The sequence below is a fragment of the Thunnus albacares genome, chromosome 10 (assembly GCF_914725855.1).
Source record: "Thunnus albacares chromosome 10, fThuAlb1.1, whole genome shotgun sequence".
Taxonomy (NCBI): Eukaryota; Metazoa; Chordata; class Actinopteri; order Scombriformes; family Scombridae; genus Thunnus; species Thunnus albacares.
This window is the reverse complement of record NC_058115.1, coordinates 13,241,311-13,264,296: the sequence shown is the minus strand read 5'-3', so window position 1 is coordinate 13,264,296 and position 22,986 is coordinate 13,241,311. Positions and strand designations below refer to the sequence as shown.

Here is a 22,986-nt window from a genome sequence, read left to right as displayed (position 1 = left end):
TAATCCTAACAGGATTTTTGCAGATTCAAGGATTTGCTACATTTGATATGAAATGTTGGCAGTCTGCGCTGCAGGCTGACAGAGGATTTCTCTGTGATTGAATGGGATGTATCAGTATGCAACATGACTTTACATACTGTACATACTGTATGTTTGCAAAAATTAACTGAAACTGAAAGATCTAGCATCCTTATAATGTATTAGAGTTGCAAGTGTTTGTAGTCCCTTTTTTAATATATGGTTATGTTGGCATGAAGCAGAGCCGTTTTCTGCCTCAGAGACTCTGAGTTTTCTGTGGAAGAAAGTTAATCTTTCTGGGACGTGTGGCTGTTCTGCATCAGCCATTCAACACATTATTCAACTTATTATGCACTGTATATTTGTTTGATTTGTCTGAATCAGAAGCTAAATATATGTGGCTAATAAGTGTGTCCGGTTTCAAATGGAAAAAAATGTTTTTATAGCACTGCATCATCTCTGTCACCAAAATTTCTAGAAATTTACAGTGTTTACATTTCCTATTGCTGATGTTATGTAGACCACAGTTGAAGAAAACATGGGAGAGAGATTATGCACACTGTAGGATCACTTCTCTACAATGAATTGTTCGTGTGTGAGAATGCAACATGTGTGTGATGTGCAAGTCACCACACGTGCTCATTTCTTTACGGCAAGATACTGTCCTCCATTGCTGCTTATTGCAGCAAGGTAATTGAGGTTAGTGTCTGTCTGGATATATTCCAATTCAGGAAATTAATTCCTAAGCCCTTGACCCAGACTACTCAAGCATCAAAGAAAACGCTGTTGCTTTAATTGAGCACAGTTCCTAATTACACTAATAAGTTACCTTATTGAATTTGACCGTATTTTCTATAATAGCATTACGATTAATTTGCATATTTCATCTAGATTTTTAAATGACTGTAGAAGCAACCGGATATTATAAATTCATAAGTTTGTCCATGTGTTGTTGTGTGTAAGAGAATGAGTCAGTGTGAAATAGAAACCTCTCTTAGATGTATTTTATATTTGAAAATGTACGTCCTTAAAAGACTTGTAAGCTATCAAAGTACCTTAGACTATAACCCAGCCTATACCACCACTATTGCATCCATGCATAACCCCTCAGCTTCAGCTTACATAATCAAATGTGATTAAGTTCACTCAGAGCAGTTTTCTACGTTTACTACGGTAGTACATACTCCTCACAAGGGAAAACCGATATTAGATGGAATTCACAAAACAGCGTAGCATTCTTATGTTCATGAATTATTTAGTCAGCTAGAGTCTGTCAGTAATCAACTGCGATAGTACTCACCTATTGCCTGGCTCCTCAAGGCAAAGATCCAATAACATACAGTCACTTATGACTCTCCTCAATTTGCAATTAGTGCACTGCACAACTCCCAAGTTTCTACAGCTGATTCCATCTCTGATTCAAATTATACTTTATAATTCAGGCATTTACCAAACGCAGTTAATCAGAGAGATTAACAATTAGTGCAACAGTAAAATAAGTGAAAATTCCTCAAGCATCAACAGTAGCCAGATAATTCAGAGTGCCGTGTGGAAGTGCTATGCTAATTGTCACTGGAATTGACTCTTTAATTCCTATTAAACCATAATTAAGAATCTACATTTGAGACGCAGCATCCAAAGGGCTAAGCCGTAACTCCTGCATGTGGGAATAGCCTAACCTAATTAAGTGTGAATATGAATGTTGCACGAGCAGTTATAATGTGGCATTAATTTACCCTAAATGCATAAATCAATGTCTTTAAGTTCTGCATCCTCCATATTGGTACGCCCGCTGAGGTTAGCTATTTGATTAAAAAGGCTATATCACCAGTTTTTCATGTTTATCTACAATATTCTCCACTGATACATGAGTTCAAATTAATAAATGCTACCTATAAATCACTAAGCAAGGCATCTACATTTCAACATCAAATTCAGTTGATGCTGATCGTGTTTTTTTTACTTGTGTGTTGTAAAATTATGGACTTAAGCTTTTTGTCTAGAACGATTTATGTCATTTTGAGCAGATAATATTTCTATGGTTGATATGACCTGAGACAGATGCACAATTTCTTTAGCATTAGCATCATACTCTATTAGCCACTGATAATACTAAAGTTTTCCAAAAAAAGAGAGAGACAGATTCCAAACAACAGAACTTGATGGAAATTGGAATAATTAAAATCAAAATTAAAAACAAATGAGCAAACTGTAAGTGTTCTGCAGTTCTCCATACAAACCATCAGACAGCTACGGGAGAAGTAACTTATTTACCCTCCTCTCAAGGGTTCTCAGTGGTATGTCAAATTTTCCAGAACAGGACTACTGCTTTCAGCCTTTACTATTTGTATTCACAATGGCCTTCATCTTTGCTCTCAGACTAAACTAATTTGCCTTCTTTCACGGCAAATTTCCTGTAGAGCCCAGTTTCCACAGTAGCAATAGCAGCTTCTGGCTGTTATTCTTGTCTCAATAATGCAACTCAATTCCACACAAACATTTAAAACATTTTTTGAACGGGTTTCGCTTGTGTAATTATATGTCACAAAGAACATTTGACCATTACTCTGGGTTTCATCTTACACTAGGATCCATTTTGTTGGCCACAAATGACGATTGGCCCTGAACTATTGCAATGCCCTCCTCTCAGATTTAACTACAGTATGAAATAACCATAGGTCAACTACAATTACAAAACTCACAGGTGTTTTATGGAGGACCAGAATGAGAGCACATGCTAGTGTCTCTGCATTAACATGCATTAACTCTACGTAAACAAACAATAGTAGTCGGTTTTCACTTTTTTTCTCATTCTTTACTCAAAAAGTCAGCTTCTCAAATGCATCTGTGCATATTTGAGCCCAAATATGATCTGAAATATGAGAGTAGACAACATGAACAACCCATAAAACCTCCTTAGCAACAAGCAACAAAGGCTATAGAACAGAGCTTTTGACTTTCAGGGATTTCAGGGAGCATTTTTACATACTTTTTTTTTTTTACACACCTCATATTTTGGAACTTTGACCATGTTTAACATAGACATCTGACATCACAAATAACATGATATATCCCCTTTAAAGCCCTTTTATTGATTTATAAAACATTAAATAGCTCTACCTCAGCGCACGTCTGAACTGCTCTCAAGATATGTACTACGTCAGTTCTGGTAGCTGTTTCCTGGCTGTCCCCCCAGCGTTATGGACCCAGCCGTTAGAACAGATATTGTGGCTATCAAATTTAAAATGGCTATAATCAGTATTTTCATATTACGGATGGATGGCATGACTACTTGATTGATCGATTAACTGACTGATCAATCAGCTACTTTCACAGTCGCTTTTGTGCATCTGATCACACTGGAACAGAGCCTATTAACTGTTATCACTGTTGCTGCTGTTTGAAATGCAGTGTCCCTCAAGCCAATGATAAACCTGTCAGATTGCAGGCCTGGGAGGATAATGAGTAAAGGTCATTCTTCCCGGCCCCTGAGGCCTAGTGGGCTGCTGCCGACTGGGACACTGGAGCAGAGCAGGTATCTGCCGCTCTGACCTCCGGTGCCTGAGGAAATACTGGCATCTGGCCATTGTGGCTATGGCAGGATCGGAGAGCGACTGGCTAGTCCTCTCTCCCTTGTAGCGACCACATCATTATTCTCATCCACCCACCATCCCTCCATCCACACGAGCTTCGACAAGCTACCAAGAGCCGTAGTCATAGCAACGGGCAGGCTTTCTGATGCCCTTGGGGATCATTTCTTGACAGAATTCCTTGGTGTCCTCTCTCAGTAAAAGGTCGGCCCCTCTGCTGAATGGCTGTTAATCTCTGCAGACGTGTATGCTTCAGTGTCCTGCGGCTACCTTCATCGCTCTCCCTTCTGTTCAGTTCTTTCTGAAAACTCATCTCGAAACTGAGTGTAGAATTTAAAGCCGTGTGGTGTCCATGAAGCCGCAGGACAAAAGCATACAGAGGAGCAGTTGTTCCTCTGTTTCTGATCCTGAGTAATGGTTATGTGTGTTTGTATAAATATGCAGTGCACAGTTTCAGCTGTAATTCAGGTTTTCCTATTTGAGCATGCTGTATGTACAAAAGACTCAGGACTTGAAGACTACAGTGGGGGCTCTGAGAATAATGGGCAAGGTGTAAGTGCAGGTTGTTCACAACAGGGATATTTATATTGTCTCCTTGCTGAGGTCACAAATCTTGGCTCTTCTCTGCAATGGCGCTGAGGATTTACTGACATTCATAGTGACGTGCGGCAATCACGCACACCTGATGAATGGTCACACTCGTGCCTCCTTGAAGATCCAACAAAAAGGGTGTCCTTCCAGCAACTGGTGAGGCAGACAGATGGTGGATAAAGGAAGCCATTAGATGGTCAGAAAGAAGGAGAATAAATGGGGATTGAACTGCACTGTCAGAATCCATTGCTGGAATCAAAGGAGAAGATAATCATTCTCAATCAAAAACATGTAATCATTTTTAGAGGCAGAACCAGCTGGTGCAGCATCATTTGTCACCGATGTGCACCTTTGATACAGACAGATGATGCTTTTTAAGTCAGCTGAATATTGAATACAGACATTTTTATTTAAATCTAATCTTTTTAAATGATTAGTATGATTGAAATTCAAAGCGCATATAACTTAATGGATTTTTAGTCATGGACTGAGCTCAAAATGAAGCCTATCTACGATACATCAACCCTCATCTGATACCATGTCACAAGGTAGAGATCAGTAATGCATCACTGGAATTGTAAATGAGCCATGCCCCCTTATAAGCCACTGTTATGAGAAACAGCAAGTGACAAGAATATGAATCTGAGCTATTGACTAATGTGACTCAGCCTCCTGTTACTGACAGTTTGTTCTCTGCCTATGGCACCAAGGAAGGTATGCTCTCAACGGTGTATCCCTGCATAATAATCCTGAGCAGTACTGTCGTGCTCTTTATCTGTCCCTCTCCATTTTAGCCCATCTGCGCCATTAACATCACAATCAGTGTCTCGTCCTTAGTCAGTAATCATCAGAGTCCTACATAACAGATATGAGCATAAATATCTGTCTCTCTTTCCCTCACACGATCATTTCCATCCATTTTTTTCCTGTCATTTGCCACAAACACAGAAACCCACAGGCCACGTACACATACACACTCTCAGTCTTTCAGTAATCTTGCTTTCACTGCCTCCCACACAGGCATCTGTAAAAGAGCATGTGTGGTTCACAGCAGTAGCTTGGTCCACACTGGCGAGAGACTGGCAGATTCAGAGACCTTAATGTGTTAAATACTGTATTTGCATTGTGCTATAAGTTCTTGATAAATGTTGCTTTTCTAAACGCAGGCCTCAAGATGCTCAGATGCTTTTAGAAAATATATTTAAATGAAAATGCCTACATTTTTACCTCCATCTTATGCAGAATCTTACAAGGAGCCAGACACCACTTGTTGTTGACAGTGGAAAATGTCTGGTATACTTAGACAAGCTGTGGTTTCAACCAAGAAAATGAATGCCAAAAACTCAACAAAAGGAACAAACACGGTGTCAAAATTTTTTTTTTTTTTTTTGCTTGCATCTCATGTCTCCTCTCTTCTATTGTGCAGGTGAATGATTGCAAAACAGAGAGCAGCCTTTGCAGTGCGACCCTGTCCCATGCTGCTCCCTCCTCTCAGGGGATGGCCAAGGTCCAGGATGGACACACGAACGCATGTGACAGGTATTCAATACTACATGTGACCTAGACTTATTTTTCTCTGCACAAACAGGATATTCCTCATTCTCTAATTGTAGAAAATACATACATTTTTACATATTTATTTGTCCTTTCACTCTTAAATTTGTGTGTGTGTACTCTGCAGCTCTGCAATGTTAGAGGAGAGCCAAGATGGTATGGATAGTGGTACCCTAAGTCCTGCCTCAGCTCGACAGGTCACCATCCAGCGCCACCCGACTCAAGGCTTCGGCTTCATTGCAGGCAGCCAGAGGCCTGTCATTGTACGCTCCGTCTCTGCTGGTTAGTGTGCGTGTGTGTGTGTGTGTGTGTGTGTGTGTGTGTGTGTGTGTGTGTGTGTGTGTGTGTGTGAGAAAGAGAGACAGAGAAGACAGGAAGAGTGATGACAGTATACGTAAATCCTATGATGAGTTAAATTAAACTTTCATTTTTACTGCTTGTATATGATTTTGTATGCTGGCTGTGTGTCCCGACTCATCTGCAGACGGCCCCTCATTTGGCAAGCTTCTCCCTGGAGACCAGATCTTGGCCATTAACGAGGAGACGGTGAGCGACGCGCCCAGAGAGAGAGTCATAGACCTTGTAAGGTAACATCCTTTACTGTCCCAGGAGGGAGGGAGGGGGAGCCCGAGGGTGCAGGCCAGGGGACCAGCAGCACGGGCAAGTGAAAAGTAAAGAGGACACGGGTAAAGAGAGTGGATCAAAAGGAACAAACTGTTTCTTATTGCCAGTGATGCATTACATCAACACAAACCTGTGGATGAGTCAGTCCTTTTGCAGCTGAAGGACAGTGAGGAAATGGCAGATATAAACTGGAGAAGCTCTCCAAATACCATGCTGTTCACGGCGTTATCTAACCCACTCCACTCTCTGTTGTCTTTCCATAGACGCTGCAAAGACACTATAGTTCTCACTGTGCTGCAGCCCCATCAGGTAGTATATTAGGACACTCACTCTCTTTCATGTTCCCCTCCCTCAGGATTTCTCCTACTCTTCATCAGTCTTAACATTTTTCCTTTCACTCTGAATCATACAGAGATACTGTACAGTATTCTGTTGGAAAAGAGCACACAAATGCCGTGCAGACATACATTAGTATTCACGGCCATGCCTACACATTAGAGTAATTTCTTTTTCTGGTAACCCCTTTCAGAAAAGCTCCATGTGGGCACATAAACACCTACATGAGACCATATTAAATAAAGGCTGTGTGTACAACCATCCTTACAGTGAAAATGAAAATGTACCATTATTTAAACGTCTAACTGAACTGGATATTTTTAGCAGAACAAATACTGATATGAAAATGTAGATTTATGTGATTCTGATTTTTTGAAATTTGATATTTTGAAGCCTGGAGTCCCATATTCTTATGAGTTATGCAGCCATTCTGCAGTGATTTGCCTGTGTGTTGATGGCTCTAAATGGCAAACAACTTTCTTGTGCTCAGAGCAACAAGCATAACAATTTGAATTTTGAACAGGTGAGTTTCATGTTTAAAGCAGGTTTGTAGTTGTCGCATTGCAGCAGCATTAGCCAGCTCTCTAACACACGTCTCTTTAGCCCTGGCAGTCACCGGGGCTTTTTACTCATTTACATCTCCTCTTTCAAGCTGATTCAGATGAGTTCCTCTCTCTTTTCTTATCCTCAGTCACCTAAGTCTGCCTTCATAAGTGCAGCCAAAAAGGCCCGCCTGCGAACTAACCCGCCTAAAGTGCGCTTTTCAGAGCAAGTGTCGATCAGCGACCCAGACTCAGTAAGTTCAACTTATCATGTATCTCTGTGACTCATGCATGCAAACATGTACTGTTACCCTTTCCCTCCCTCTCCCACTGTGCATTTCTTTTGTTTGATCAGCAATCACAAAAGCTTCAAGTATCCTCTCTCAATCCTCTTATTTCAGTCGGGGCTTCTCTACTGTGTGTGTGTGAGCAAGCCTTTGGTCCAGCAGTTTGGCCTTGAATAAACTGCTTATCTGACTGATTTGAATTCTCACAGGAGCAACCTATACCTCTTTTCAAAGGCATTTTGAGAGCAGACCCATTAGGGTCCAATCTTACTCTGTTAAACATGGCACAGCTCTCATGTTCCCACCTTTCTTACCATACTAACCAACGTCTACAAGGCTTGAGTCACATTATTTTACGCTCTCATTTAAGTAGGACCTGCTGAGTGGCAGATGCAGGTAATGCCTGGTGGTCAAGGATGAAAAGAGTCTACAGCTATGCTGCTCTGTGAGAGTGTACTTAGGCATAGCAGTGGTTTGAGCTAAATGCTAATGTCAGCATGCTAACATGCAGACAAGGACAATGTTAACAGGCTGATGTTTAGCAGGTGCAATATAATGTTTACCATCTCAGTTTAGCATGTTATGTTAGCATGCTAACATGTGCTCATTAGCACAAAGCACAGCTGATGCTGATAGAAATGTCATTAATTTTGCAGGAATTATGTCAAAAACCAAAGTATTGGACAAAATATAAATTTGACCACATGACAGTCAGAGAGAGGATCACCCATGTGATTACAGTTCATTCTGTAGGGAGCATGAATATCTGTACCAAATTGCATGGCAATCCATCCAATATATGTTGAGACATTTCATTTTGAGTCAAAAATGTCAACCTGCTGTGGTGCTAGAAGAAAAATCAGGGGATCAAAGTCATTAGGCTTCATCCTCTGGGCACCATGGATATCTGTACCGAATTCAGCCATCGATCCATTATTTGTAAAGATATTTCATTAAAAAACATGACAACTGTATTGGAAAAGTCAGAGGATCACCAAAGTCAGCAGGATCCATCTTCTTGAAACCTGAATGTCTGTATAAAATTTCATGGCACATCCAGCAGTTGCTGAAATATTTCAGTCTAGGCCAAAGTAGTGGACAGACCGACCGACCCACCGACCCATCGACAGACCAACATTACCATCCCTAGAGCCATACTAACTAAAAAGGACGTTACACAGCACAGTAAATAAAGTTGGAACACAAAGATGTCAAGCAACAGACAATCAATAAAGAATCAGAAGTTAGAGGATAGAGCATTTCATCACTCTTTTTCTATTTACCTGAACTTAATGGAAGAAAGTAGAGAACAAGATTGCTCATCACTTGGACCACCGGGTCTCTGATAACCTTTGGATTAAGCCAACACAGAGTGATAGGCAGACAGCTCAAACTGGCTTTTCATTACAGCTGATTTCACCACCCACTCTAGCCTGGCAATACCAGTGGTTAACATCATGTGAATGCCACAGGTTACCCTTATTAGACCTAAATCAAATTTAAGGTAGAGATATTCTCATGAACTAGGAAATGCCAACAGCTCTGGTTTACAGCAATAAGATAGGTTGGATCTCCTCTCTCCCTGTTTCTCTTCTTCTATCGTGAATCCAATTATCTGTGCTCAAGCTACAGAACATAAGGCACTGTTGGTGCAGATATGGGAGGGAGCTGCTACAACTGGTAATGATCAGATGTTTCAGCCACCACCTCCCAACCAATGGCAAGACATTTCTTAATCTCTGCCTCTATTGATGAGGAGCCAAAGGCTTATTGATCATTTGGAGACTTATCAGTGTCGGCCACCTAGCCTGATGTTTATTGAGAGAGAGAAAGAGAAGGAAAGAGATGAGGCTGCAGCGTTGAGCTGTGATTTTCCGCTCATAACACTTTTGCTGCATGTGACAAATCAGCCCCAGCTCACACTCACTAACAAGGACAAAGGTATAGTGGCTTGTCATGGGAAATGATAGACCTGTTTGTGGAGTCTCCTCACTAGTGCACCCTCCCTTCAGTGCTGCAGTATGGAGAAAGATCTGTTCTCTCATAACTCAGGCTTTAGTTGCTTCTAGTCTGCTCAGAAGAACAGCTTGTTGAGCCTGCTGAATACTTAAGTTCTCCAAAAAAACAGACTGCAAGGCATCTGCTGTGGACCCAGCTCTCCTTTTCAACTAAATACATTTTCTGAGTTGTACTGTTGCAATAAATCCACATCCCTATACTGTCATGAGTAATGTCTGGATTCTGTTTTTACAAATCCCATCATGAGATTAAAAAAAGCAAGAAGTACAGGAAAGGATTGATTTTGTTTTGGCAATTATGGAGGATTTCATTTGGACTGCAAGGCTGCTTCCCTCTGCATCCTCGCCACATGTCACATTAAAACCCTCAAGTATATCTTATTACTTTAAGATGCCCTCTTTTCCTCTGATCACAACTGTGGTTCTTTGAAACTACATAATGAGAACGGAGTCATTTTCTTAAAAAGCCCTCAGCAAGATAAAAAAGGAGACAGCGACAGGGAGGGAAGAAGGAGTGTGTTACCCCTCTCACTTTTCAAATTTATATTTTTAAATTATATTTTTGTCCCCCCACTGCCCCCACAGGTTCATTTTCTTACTAAAATCTATTCAAACAGTCTCCTTTTACTGTCCATCCACCATAATCAAAATTAGAGAGAGATGAGTTGATAAAAATGTGGATATGCTCATCTGAGTCGCCTTCAGTTATTACCCTGTGCTCAGGGCAAAAAGCTTAATGTATGTGATGCAGTAAGCGCTCCGAAGACAATTTTTTGCACTGAGTTTTACCTCTCAGGCTACATATAGTCTATACTACCATTATTACAGAAAGCACAATAACCAGTTTTATTATAATTTGCTATGTTTTGTTCACACTCTCTGGTTGTTTACGTGTGGCATGTTTGTATCTTAACTCAAAGCACAAACCCTATTTGTATTGTACAAATGATGTCTGATGATCTTGAACTTCATCCATCATTTTTTTTTCACTAAACTTGAGCTGTTTTCTCCCTTAATCTCTTTCAGACAATGCTCAAGGACGACTCCTTGCTACTCATACCAAATGTGTTGAAGGTGTTCTTGGAGAATGGACAGATTAAGTCCTTTACATTTGATAGCCGTACTACTGTTAGGGTATGTATTCACAACAGCATATGTGAGAGGCAACTGAATTCCACAGTGAGGAGTCTGATGTCCACAAGGGGAGCGATGTCAAAAGTTTTATATCATGATTTCACATTAACAAAATGGGTCATAAAAAGTATTATAATGTATTATAATGTTAAACAATACAATCCATTCCTACTTTTTCTCACATATGTATCTAATACGCAATTGTTTTCAGTAGCCAGTAGAAAAACAGCTCTCATTTTGTGAAACATCATCCTATCAGTTTCTGGAATTTAAAATCTCACTAACATGATTAAGGACATAAAGCAACAAATGAATTCAGTCAGACAGAGGTCATTTCTGTCTCTATGTCAGTCTCTAAGATGAGTCTGACATCTCTGAGCAGACTCATTAAGCGCACTCTATTAGATTTCACAAATCTCTCTTCTGCTCATGGAGGGACAGAAAGGGAGAAAAGGAGAAGCAAAGAATCACTTTAAAGGAAAGAGCTCTCCCCTGTCAGCCTAATTAAATGGAATTTCAGCACAAGAGGTCACAGATCAATAAAACAATAATACAGATTAAATCAATGGCACAATAGGATGCATATTTGTGTGCCCATTACACTGTCTATCAACCAAAGAATCTTTCCTGCAGTATTCTAGGCTACAATCTATAGCATTATGTGGATCCTTACGTTGATTGTGTGACTTCTCCAGGTGTCATTTTATGCAAATCACATAGGTCAATACTGCTTAAACTGCTTGCCCTTGCTTTTCAGAGACAGCTGTTGCTTAGGTTACATCAGTAAGCCTGAGCAATTGTTTATGGAGAGCAAACCATTAGGGCACATATTTTAAGTCTCTTAATGAGCCTTCAGACTGAGACTTAAAGCCAAACTACAGCAACATATCACTACAAGATTCCCCTTTAATGTCCAATCCTCTAATATATTAAGAGGGGAAAGAAATTATTCTTAGGCATAGCCCACAGTAGGATGTGATAAACTGTGAATTTCCCCTCAGACAGTGTTCTCTGTGCATTTTAGAAAGAGGATATGAGAACAGCTCTACATCATTCATAGATAGTGATCTGCACCAGAGAAAAAGTTTGCCCTGCTCTCCACAACACACAGATGTTATTTTCTTAAATAGGAGGCACTCACTGTGCAGAATAAAGAATATCTGTGGAAGCTCTCTGTTGCTCAAAATGACAAACATGTTATCAGAGTACAGCCTAAACAGAAAATGGATATCAGTTTGACAAAGTACTGTGTGCAAGCATGGAGTGCGTGAGTTCATGGTAAAAATAGCCTCCATACATCACATACTTGTATTTGTTGAAGCAGAATGTGTTCTTACTGTGGAAACGTGTTTCAATCTCTAATCTGTTTCCATCTCTCTCCTTCCAGGACGTGATCTCCTCCCTGCAGGACCGCCTCTCACTGCGCTACATTGAGCACTTTGCCTTAGTGCTGGAGGCAGGTGGTCTTGACCAGAATCAGAGGTTGCATCTGCTGCAGGAGAACCAGCCTCTGACGCATGTGAGAAACAGTAACATACGTGCTTTACTGATGGATATATTTAAGGGATTAAGAGTATGAAAGCAGAGCTGAGACCAGACGGTGCCACAGATGCATCCAATATGCAGTCAACCCTGTTCACCTATGGAAAATTATACTATAATATTTGTGACTAATACCAAAGATGTCAATGTTTATGTAGCTGTAACTGTCATATTCCCTCAGGTGGTGCATAGAACCTATTTCCAAGGGATGAAGTGTCTGTTCCGCATCTGCTTCTTCCCCAAGGACCCTGCAGACCTACTGAGAAGGGACCCCGCTGCATTTGAGTACCTCTATATACAGGTAAAGCACTGGATTAAAGGGGGATTTAGAAGGTTGTCATTCAATCTTATGTCACTGTTGGAGAGCCGTCTCCTCGAAGAGCAGGGTGTACCAAGAGAGAGCCAATGATTAGAGGCTCTCAGAGGCAGCTAGTTTTATTTCACAGTTTCCAGTAGATTATGTTTGCCTTCTTGACTGATTTTAGAGGTGAGTTAGTAAAGTGACATAGGCCAGAGTCAGGCTTCAGACACAGTGGCCATGTTGTAGGCTCTTTTGCATTCACATTAACCCTCTTATGAATTTGGAAGCTGTCCCTGGCAGTTAAACTAATGATATGACTTACAGAAAGATTTCAGCCTTTGACAGTGTTGTTTGCAGTCAGATGTGTACAAAACAACATAACATTTCATTATGTCCTCACAGAGTCGAAATGACGTAATCAAGGAGCGCTTTGGCATGGATTGGAAATCTGACATCACGTTACGATTGGCTGCCCTCCATATCTACATCACTGTGTCCTCTGCAAGGCCCAATCAGAAGATCTCTCTCAAGCATGTAGAGTAAGTCCGCAAACGAAATTAGCCCTCAAATGAACTTATGAGAAATTACAGACAAAAACTGATGTATTGCATTTTTTACCGCATTAAAAATTCTGAGTACCACATCACTGAGTCCCACGGTGAAGTTTGTTCATTCAATAATATCTAAATGATTAATAATTAATCCCAATAGTATTCAAAACTCAAATTATTAAAGGATCATTTTCCCTAGGCTGTCATGAGAAAAAGAAATCTATTGCTTTGTGAAATTACATCTCTCCCTCAATTTGCTCATTTATTCTTCAAAACCTCAACCTAGCAAGTAATTAGGTTCTGCTGTCACAACCACAGAAGCAGAACAGATCCACTGTGCTTGTAATCGACTAGGGTGGCCATGTCAAGCCATGAGCTGTAGAGGATGTGAGCTACTGTAGGCTCATTGTGTCTTTCGGTGGGATGAAAAAACTCCTTTGTCTTTGTTGTGATATCTTCCCTGGATTCTGATTAACCACTCTGCTGTTGTTTTCTATTGTGTATACCACTCTTCTCTCTATCACAGAAAAGAGTGGGGACTAGAGCCTTTCCTTCCCCTCACTCTGCTTCCAACAGTCAAGGAGAAGAATGTGTGTAAGAGCCTGTCTCAGTTGCTGAAGACCTACCAACATCCACCACCATCAGGCAACAAGGTGCTGCTAAATAAAAAAAAAATGTTATTTGTAACCATTTCCATCTCTGAAGTATTTTGACAATTCTTTGTGGATAGTTTTACTGTCTTTGGATATACTGCTGTTGCTGTTATATTCAGAAGAGCTGAGTTAAGATGTACCATGACCTGAATGACTGGGAATCTTCCCAGACATATTGCTGTTATTACACATTTATAAGCATTGAAAATTTATAGAGACCTCTTCCTAATTTCCCCTTCTCTTGATTACAATGAAGATTCAAATCTCGACACTATGCTTTCATAGAGGAGCCTTAATTTATTGTATTTTATGGTTATGTCTGCATGATAACCAGTCCTTTATCTTCGGACAAGCCCTTCATCTTTATAGATGGAACTGTTGCATAAGACTTTAGTAGAAACATTTGCGGCTCAACAGTGCCCCCATGAGGACATATGAAGTGCCTGTAAGCAGGGTGCAAAATTAACTTTTTTTGTGGCGAGTGAATGAAATTTTACATTGTTTTACATAGTTTTTTTGGCTGGTGAGTGAAGCAAATCTATGAGCCACTTGCATATTTTACCAGCATTTGGCTGTTGGCTGGTGCTAATTTTGTCTGTCTATAAGAAGATTCCTACTTCAAAGATGAGAGTTTCTTGTTTATCATTCTGTTGACAGGTCCCTCCTCTCCAAGGGAAGCTGCAGTATATGCGTGTACTCAATGACCTCCCACCTTTTGGAGGAATACTGTTCCACACTGTTGGACTGGTAATATATTTTTAATCTTTCTGTGCAGGAATACTATATGTGTATCTCTTTTATTTAATTCTTAGCTTCATTCATTTTCCTTATGTGTCTTTAAAGCTGTACATGTACACCCAAGTAGCATCTTTAAGGAATTGTCTAAAGACAGAATTTTGAACAATATAATGTTATGTTCCATAGTGTAGGGAAGTAATTGTAAACCACCTGTGTTCTTCTACAGGATGAGAAACAGTCAGCTACAACACTACTGGTGGGTCCTCGACATGGTATTAGTCATGTGATTGACCTGAAAAATAACCTCACAACAGTTCTGGCCGAGTTCAGCAGGGTTGCCAAGATTCAGCTCTATCGAGAGAGCCAAGGAGTGGCTCGTGTGGAGGTGACAATCCATGAGGCCAAGGTATTAAAACAAGTCTTGAACGATGCTTAGTACAATGACATCTAATAAAGCCAAGACGCAACATTTGTAATATTTGTATCGTTCAACAATTTAATACATTTAATTTCATCAGGTCATTACAAAATGAGCAGGCAATGCTCATTGCCTGTCCCCTAAATAGTCTCCTAATTCCCCTCCCTGCCACCCCCTGCAGCCCCTGGTGCTACTCATGGAATGGCCTGATGCCAGTAACTTTGCGTGCCTCATCTCTGGCTACTACAAGCTGTTTGTAGACCCCAAAAGGACCATCTACTTCCGGACCTCTGGTCAGTCTCAGCTGACCAAGGCAGGTATGTTGGAAGTCTTCGTGGCCTTTAGCGGTTAATTTTACATATATGCTTTTATTAGGCAGTATACATCAAACATTAAAAGAATTTATAGAAAACAACATTATTTACTTTAAAGTTTAAAATAAAACATCCGTATCACACATTTAGAATGGTGTAAGTGAAAGTGTTCTTTCAGCATCCAATCAGCATCATATTAGACACTGCATGTCAGGCAATATTTGATATTTTTCATACGTTCAGTCTACATGGACATTGATCTGCTTCTTCATTGACTGAAACCATCACCAGGTTATCCTAGAACTACCATCCCATGGCGCCCTCTGCTGTCTTTCTTCCCATCTCCATCTTGACTCATTGGAATGAGATACCCCATATTTCTTTTTCCCAAGATATAATAACATTATGGAGTTTTAAAGTGCATCTTGCTGTACTTTTTGCTGTAATCACAAACATTTGTTCAAACATGAACAGATCCTCTGCCATCTGCTGTCTCAACTTCTAATCCACATAAAAGAAGGATCATCATACCATCACATTCCACCAGAATCTAACCCTCAAACCTCAAACCAACTTCAGCTTCCAACATCCATCTCTGAAATAACAAATAATCCCCATGTGACCACCAGCTGTTGACTCTGCTTTCCCATCTGGATCTTCTCTATTCCCACAAGTTCTTAACACCTCAAACTCTCCACTGCTCTAACAATTCTATCCTCAGATTACAGAAGCTCCCACCATGCCCACCCACGTTCTGGGGCAACCGGCTTACCAAGTGGAGGGCGACGAGGGGACGAGAGGGAGGGCTCGCACAGAGAGTCAGGGTCTTCAAGGGCCATAGTTCCTGCAGAGTCTCAGCATCTAGGCCTGTGTCATGTCCACCTTCGAGAACAACAACAATTTCAGGAGCTCCAAACAAGCGCTGAGGCTGAACTTGACATAAATGAGAACTTTATTTCTCAAGAGCCCCCTGGGCGGCCCCGCACCAAGTCAGACCCCACACAGCAGAGTACAGAGGAAATAGCTGGGGTTTCAGAGAGCCCACCAGTGGAAAATGCAGGATTTAGAATCCGAGCACTAACACTTGGTCTATCCCAGAAGACCTCACGATACTTCTGTGACTCTTGCAAAGCCAGGCACAGGGCAGAGGGTCTATCAACAGCAGTGAACAGTAGTGGTAGCTCGGGGAAATACTGCTCCAGTGCTTGCGCCTCCCGAGATGGAGGCGCTGTTGATCTCATGGCTCTACCACCCCCAGGGAATGAAGAGGAGGATGAGGAGGAGGCAGATGATGCAGGAGCAAAGCTGCAACCACCACCACCTGCTATTGCTGCCCCACCACCTGGCTTCAGGGACAACAGTTCAGATGAGGATGATCCAAAGAGAGGGAGAAAGGCTCGAATCAATGCCAGCCAAGGGGTCGCCTCTGGGAAGCTGCCCCAAGCCAAGGAAGACGTGCCTGTGACACTGATTGATAACGTGGCCACGAGAACAGTCCGAGATCATGCCCAGGAGCTTGATGACGCTCTGGTGTCCACCTTACAGGCACTGGAGGCTTTGGCAGCTTCTGAGGACTACCCCCATCACCCTCAACAGCCAACACAGACTGCAGGTCAACAGCCTCAGTCATGCCATGGCCCACATCTCACTCACAGAATTAACAGCAGTAATCTAACTAATCCAATAAAAAATTTACTTTTTTATCAGTTAACATTACACAGCACATTTGCAGTGCAGCATCTTTTTATAATTACTAAAGAGAATCTCCTTGTGAAATGATAAAGAAATCCTGTAATCTCCTGATTTTAATATAGCAATGAATGTCTAATAACTGCACAGACAGCATAGAATTAAGGTAGAGTTCAAGACTACCTCATACCTACAGGAGTGCAAAACAAACTGAACAACCTAAACTAGTCTAATATGAAAGTCAAGCTGGAAAGATTATGGACCATATCAATTGAAAAACAGCATGTGTTACATAAATGAAAAGCAACAACAGCTCACTATTACACAACATTATTTATGTCTTCAAAACTTAAAAAACAAGCTCCCATTAATAAAAATAAACCTTTTGTTACAAATTTTATGAACATGGTCAGAATAGGAAATGTGCTCATCTTTGCACATTTCTCAAGCACACACATATCTGCATCAGTATGCAAAAGCTACAGTTCTTTGATGGAAGCACATTAGTGCATAGATCAGTCTTATGAGGAGCTATAAACTCTAAAATCTGACCCTTAAGGACTTTGGAAACAAACTGAAATTGTTCCAGAAGTACTATTTTTTTGTTTGTGATCAAGGTGAATCCACTCTACTGCAAATGTCTGATTCAATAACTTAAGTAAAACACTAATATAACAATTTAATATTACTGTGTGTATTTTTATTGTTTCTTGATCATCCTAATAGTGTGCTGTGTTGCCTTCCTCCTCAGGGCTGATTGTCTTAGCTGCCATTACACCTGAGTCATCATTGGACTCAGGCCACGAGACCAACTCCTCTGAATTGACAGATGTTTCTGAGATGGTGTCGGCTATGAAACAGAACCAGAACCAGGCCTACCTGCTGGCTCACCATATCAACAAGGAACGTATCCTCTGCCGCCGTGACTTTCCTCTGGCTATCCCTGGCTGCACTGCAAAGACTATAGGGACTGGGGCCTTCTCTGTGGGTCAGATTCGTGCTGGCTGTCCACCCAAGCAAGTAATCCTCAGCAAGACTGTTCCCTTTAAAGTGAGCCCCAGTCAAGACTCTGCAATACTCAGTGTTGTAACAGAGCAAGGAGGCAATCAAGACACCACTCAGATTGAACAGAAAGCAGAAATGAAAGCAAACTCTGTGTCCGCCAAAGCAAACACCACTGATCCCCCTTCTAAGTCACCTGAAGAACTTAAAGTGTCTGATGCTTCACTGACAGTTCAAGTCAGTAAAGATCAGAAATTATCAAATTCTTCTGGGGAGACACTGAGTCAAAATCTTTCTGGGGGCTTAAAAGGGAAGACAACAGCACCTCTTAACACAGACTCTAGCAACAAAGCCTTACCTATCCTCTTGCCTGTGGACAGAACTGCCTCTGCCAAGATTTCCCCAACTATTATGTGCCAAGATGCCGAGACTGCCTCTAGCGAGACCATGAAGCCTTCAAGCTCTACAGAACTTCTGCCAGTTGACGACCTTTTCTGCACATGTCCAGTGCAACAGGAGCCTGGGCCTCAATTAAGAATAAAAGATCCACAGGTTCAGAAGGTAGTGGTGTTTCAATCCTCCTCCCCCACAGATGATGAGCGCCTTCGGGCCAAAGGCCTCCAGCTAGCTAACAGTAAAGAAAATGCAGTGAGAGGAGGAGCAGATCCTAGTTTGTCAAAGCCCAGTCCTCAAATACAAACAAAGTATTCCCCTCGTTTGCCTGTAAAATCAGAGAGAAAAGAAGAAGCTGAAAGCAAGGCTGAGGGTGCCCAGGGCAAATCCCATCCTGAGTCACAAAAATGCCCCATAAAATCCTTACCCATTTTAGATGATCCAACAACACCTAGCCCCTCTGTAGATAAGGTCTCTACTCTCCCAGCCAGAGACTCAAAGAAGCAGAGCAGTGGTAAGGGGAAGTCCCAGCGCAGTGCTCCTTTCTTGAGCTTTAGAAACCTTCTTTCAGCTACGTTCCCAGCAAGAATGCGAAGAGAAACAGATGAGCGAAGGGCTCAGTTGCAGAAGGTCCGCCAGTATGAGCTAGAGTTCTTAGAGGAGCTGCTGAAACCCAAGTCATCCCAGGGGGAATTTTTGCCCCAGGGATCCTCACCTGTGCCCTCAGGCACTCCTTGTGCCTGCCAGCTTCGCACCAGCCCTGTCCTAAAGGCACCAGGTATCTCCAGGGAGCAGCGACGCAGCTGTGACTGTAAGAGAATGTGTAGGGGCATGCGACTACCTGACACACCAGTTGGCTCCACAACAGAGACACAGCACAGAGGCAGAGAGAGAACTATCTCGAAGACCCCTCCAGCAGTCTCCAAAGCCCCTCACACCCAAGGTGCTACAAGGAGACCTCAGACCTTAGAGATCAAGACTACACGAATACGTTCTACCAGCCTTGAGTCAAGGGAGCCAAGGGGTGAGCAGGGCTCCTGCTTGCCCACCTGTACTTCACAAACAGATTGCATGGGAGCACCACAATATAAGAAGCTCCAGAGGCGATACAGTATTGGAGAACTGGATAACAGCACTAGCACACCTGTTTATGCTGAGGTGAAGCCCAAGGCCAAGAGTCTAGAGAAGGAGATGGAGAGAGTGAGGGCCACAGGACTGAGGCTCCCCACCCCGGTAGAGCCCGTGCACACACAGTCTCACCAGGCAGAAGGGAAGGGAAAAAAGGGTGTGTTTTTTATTCAGGGGGAGGAGCTACTGCGTGAAAGTAAAGAAGGGACTGGGGAGATGCTGCTGACCTTGCCTAGTGAAGACAGTGATGACAAGGATAAATGCTGCTCATTCTGTTTCTGCTACAGGAAGTGTGAGGCAGCAGATGAAAGCAGTGAGAAGGATGAGCTCTCATACTCCATACCTCTTCAGGTCCTTCCAGGCATGGAGCTGGATTCACGTACCTTTCCTGTAGTAAGCAAAACACTCCAGGTTCTTAATGCAGAGGACTGCAGTGGAGAGGAAGAGGAGGAGGAGGAGGAAGAGGAGGAGGAGGAGCCACAAACACAAGAAATTGACCTAAGAGCCTGTGGTACATTGGAGGGGAGCCTGGCACGGGTACAGGCTCTACAGGGGAAAATTTTCAGCTTGCCTGATGGTTTCCTAAATGCCCAGTTGGATGCTAATGAGTTGCTAGCTATCCTGCGTCAGTGTGCTAACAGCCCACAAGCTGAGGGTGAGGCTCGTCTCCAGCCATCACGGATTGCAGAGTACAAACAAGAGCTGGCAGTGCGCTTCAAAGAATTCAGAGCATCATGTCGGCGAGTGGCAAGCGTTGAAAAAAGCCCAACACGTATGCTTGCTGTTGTCACAGCCAGCTTTCAAGTGTTGTGTGACCTAACTCTGACCTTCATCAAATTGGTCAGAGGAGTTCGTTCAGAAACCCAAAGGCTGCAGCTGTTGAGAAAAGTTGAGGAAGTAGCTATCAACTATACCTTGCTTCTGCGTGCAGCAGAAGAATCAATGGGACACTCAAGCAGCCTGCCGACAAAGACAGTGAGCCCTCAAGTTTCCTCCAACACCAATAACATGAGCTCACTCACTCGACCCATCAAAACTCTTCCTGCCCAGTAAGAATAAATCTGGCAGGGATGTAATCAAAACAGCCCTGAATGTGGGTGGCTACTCTATCCAAATTCATTATTTATTTATTGTTTACATTTTTTACAGAACGTGCAATGAATCATCCTCAGTAAAAATTCCAATGCAGCTGTTCCATCCCATGTTTACAGGCCCTGAGGTAGCCTCCTGGATCTTGTTTTGAAATATAAAGATACACCAAACTAATGCACAATGGAATAAGAACCCTACAACAGACTGGGTGACACAGGGCTAATCACCTCACATCAATATTCATAATATAATAAGTCATTATGGTATAATATTTTATATGTAATGTAAATTTGAGCTGTGTCTACTTAGCAAATAATATAAAGTTTTGTGGAGAAAAAAAGGTGATGATATATATTTGAAATGTATTGAGTTAAGAGAACTATAAAAATTATAATAAACCATCAGAAATAAATGTATGCTCTGGACAAAGATATTTCAGAGATTTTGTCAAGTAGCGACTTCTGTAAATTGCATAGTCCAAAGCGTTGGTTGGTTAGATGGTGATGTGTTTGTTTGTTGAATTTTCTAACTGTTGTAATGCAAAATGGAGATCTCTGTTGGCTATGTGTGGCGTACTGATGCAAGAGTCAAAGTGTAAGTGGCATTGTTGGAAAATGAAAACAGCTGAAAGACAAGTATGACATATTAAACTATATTGACTGACAGGAGCCCATTCTCACACTAAAACCGTGCAGGTATGAAACACACCTGCTCACGGCAGACAATGTAGCAGAGACCCAAGTCACAGTCTTATCCTCTGTACAGTAATGAGCTGTAGAGAAGGAATACCCACACTGTACTTAACGCACAGAGAGTATTTTACACCATCACTGATCCATATCTCACTTGCATCTCATTTGTTGTGACTCATAGTTTTAAATATACCCATCCACTTGCAAGTGACTAAGCTTATCACTAGAATTTTGCACAACTTCTGAAATTAGCTCTGAAGTTGAAATGTACCTTTTAATGTTTGATTCAGTGTTTTTTATTCACTCTGCTGCTGAAAAACTCACTTGAGTCCACACCACCAGTTTTACATAATTCATCTCCTCAAAGCTAAAATGTACCCGTTTCAAAGGATCCTTTCTTTTTATTCAGGTTTTCAGATACAGTATAAACAAATTTGCTTTCTATGTGCTGTTATACATTGTGCAATCTAGCAAATATATAAGAAACACACAAAGTAGTTTTATATGTATTTTAATAAAAGTAACACATCTGTTTCCTGTCTGAAATCTTCTTTGTGTCTCATCCTCTTGTTATTGGAAATTAATCACAGAGGCTTTATAGTTGTGCTGGCCTAATATGTATTCTGGACATACTGTTAAAAGAAAGTGCTGTGAAATCAAATTAATAGTGACAACAAAGCTGCCAGAGTACTTAAAACAAGAAATGCAATATTGCTGTTTCTTGCATACAAAACAGTACTCCAATAAACCTAACTCAAAAGTTCATAAAATCCTGTATATGATGACTTGTGCTTATCTGTACTTACAATGTTTTGTGCTCTTTACTGATGACGGTAACCATATTGTACATCCCTGAATCAAGATATTCAACTGTTAGGTGGCAAGAAACTAATCGTAATATACCAAATGCCATACCATAACATGGAAATTACAAACAAACTTACAAATGCAAAATATTTGACATACATCAGAAATCAATTCTGGTGTTCATTTAATGGCACTTAAAATTGTTACTATTTTTAATAATTTCAGCTTCAGCTTTGATTATTTGTTATAAATTAGGGCTAGGCAATATATTGATATAATATCGATATCATGAAATGAGAATAGATATTGTCTTAGAGTTTAGATATGGTAATATTGTGATATGGCTCAAGTGTTGTCTTTTCCTGGTTTTGAAGGCTGCATTACAGTAAAGTGATGTAATTTTCTGAACTTTCCAGACTGTTTTAGCTGTTCTATTATTTGTTTTTACACACTTAGTCATTATATCCACATTGCTAATGATTATTTATCAAAAATCTCATTGTGTAAATATTTTGTGAAAGCACCAATAGTCATCCCTACAATACTGTCACAATATTGTTATCGGGGTATTTGGTTAAAAATATCGTAATATTTGATTTTGTCCATATCGTCAATAAATATTTCTTTGTGTGATTCTATATCACACACAATGTGATTATTCATTTATTTTGCAGTGTAACCCTTAAATGACACCTTTCATTTTACACAATATAAATATATTATAAAATATAAAAGGAAAATCAGGATGTCAGCTTTGTTGTACAACTTTTCTTGGTTTCAGAGCTCTACAAGCACTCTCTTTTAACAGTTTTTCCTTCGCTGTTGATGTGGCATTTTCCATAACCATATACAGTGTTTTTCTCTTTCACTGTACTGCATGTTTTCCCTTACGTATTAGACTTTCAGGGGCAGATACTTTGGCTATTGAAGATGATGACACTGTTTGTACAGATACTTTTCCAGTTCTAAAGT

The 22,986-nt window shown here is 41.1% G+C and overlaps 2 protein-coding genes across 2 annotated transcripts; both read left to right on the top strand.

Annotated features, from left to right (window-relative positions):
- The first annotated feature begins 5,631 nt into the window (after nt 1-5,631).
- On the top strand, nt 5,632-7,719 carry LOC122990972 (FERM and PDZ domain-containing protein 4-like). The gene is made up of 6 exons (XM_044364562.1): nt 5,632-5,738; nt 5,881-6,035; nt 6,238-6,340; nt 6,641-6,686; nt 7,405-7,509; nt 7,657-7,719. The coding sequence occupies exons 1-6, from the start codon at nt 5,698-5,700 to the stop codon at nt 7,717-7,719; spliced, it is 513 nt and encodes a 170-aa protein (XP_044220497.1). The 5' UTR covers nt 5,632-5,697.
- On the top strand, nt 7,405-22,409 carry LOC122990265 (FERM and PDZ domain-containing protein 3-like). Its single transcript, XM_044363532.1, has 11 exons — nt 7,405-7,509; nt 10,587-10,694; nt 12,082-12,213; nt 12,418-12,537; nt 12,940-13,076; nt 13,615-13,741; nt 14,399-14,488; nt 14,706-14,885; nt 15,079-15,214; nt 15,933-16,823; nt 17,652-22,409. Exons 2-11 carry the CDS (start codon nt 10,590-10,592, stop codon nt 20,474-20,476), a joined length of 4,743 nt encoding a protein of 1,580 aa, XP_044219467.1. The 5' UTR covers nt 7,405-7,509; nt 10,587-10,589; the 3' UTR covers nt 20,477-22,409.
- The last annotated feature ends 577 nt before the right edge of the window (nt 22,410-22,986 follow it).

Excerpts from the sequence above, each read along its gene's own strand:
- LOC122990265 (XM_044363532.1), top strand. The coding sequence starts at position 10,590 with ATGCTCAAGGACGACTCCTTGCTACTCATACCAAATGTGTTGAAGGTG. Across the intron at positions 10,695-12,081 it reads ATAGCCGTACTACTGTTAGG|GACGTGATCTCCTCCCTGCA; the intron begins GTATGTATTCAC and ends CTCTCCTTCCAG. Across the intron at positions 13,742-14,398 it reads CACCACCATCAGGCAACAAG|GTCCCTCCTCTCCAAGGGAA; the intron begins GTGCTGCTAAAT and ends TTCTGTTGACAG.
- LOC122990972 (XM_044364562.1), top strand. The coding sequence starts at position 5,698 with ATGGCCAAGGTCCAGGATGGACACACGAACGCATGTGACAG. Across the intron at positions 5,739-5,880 it reads CACACGAACGCATGTGACAG|CTCTGCAATGTTAGAGGAGA; the intron begins GTATTCAATACT and ends TGTACTCTGCAG. Across the intron at positions 6,341-6,640 it reads AGAGTCATAGACCTTGTAAG|ACGCTGCAAAGACACTATAG; the intron begins GTAACATCCTTT and ends GTCTTTCCATAG.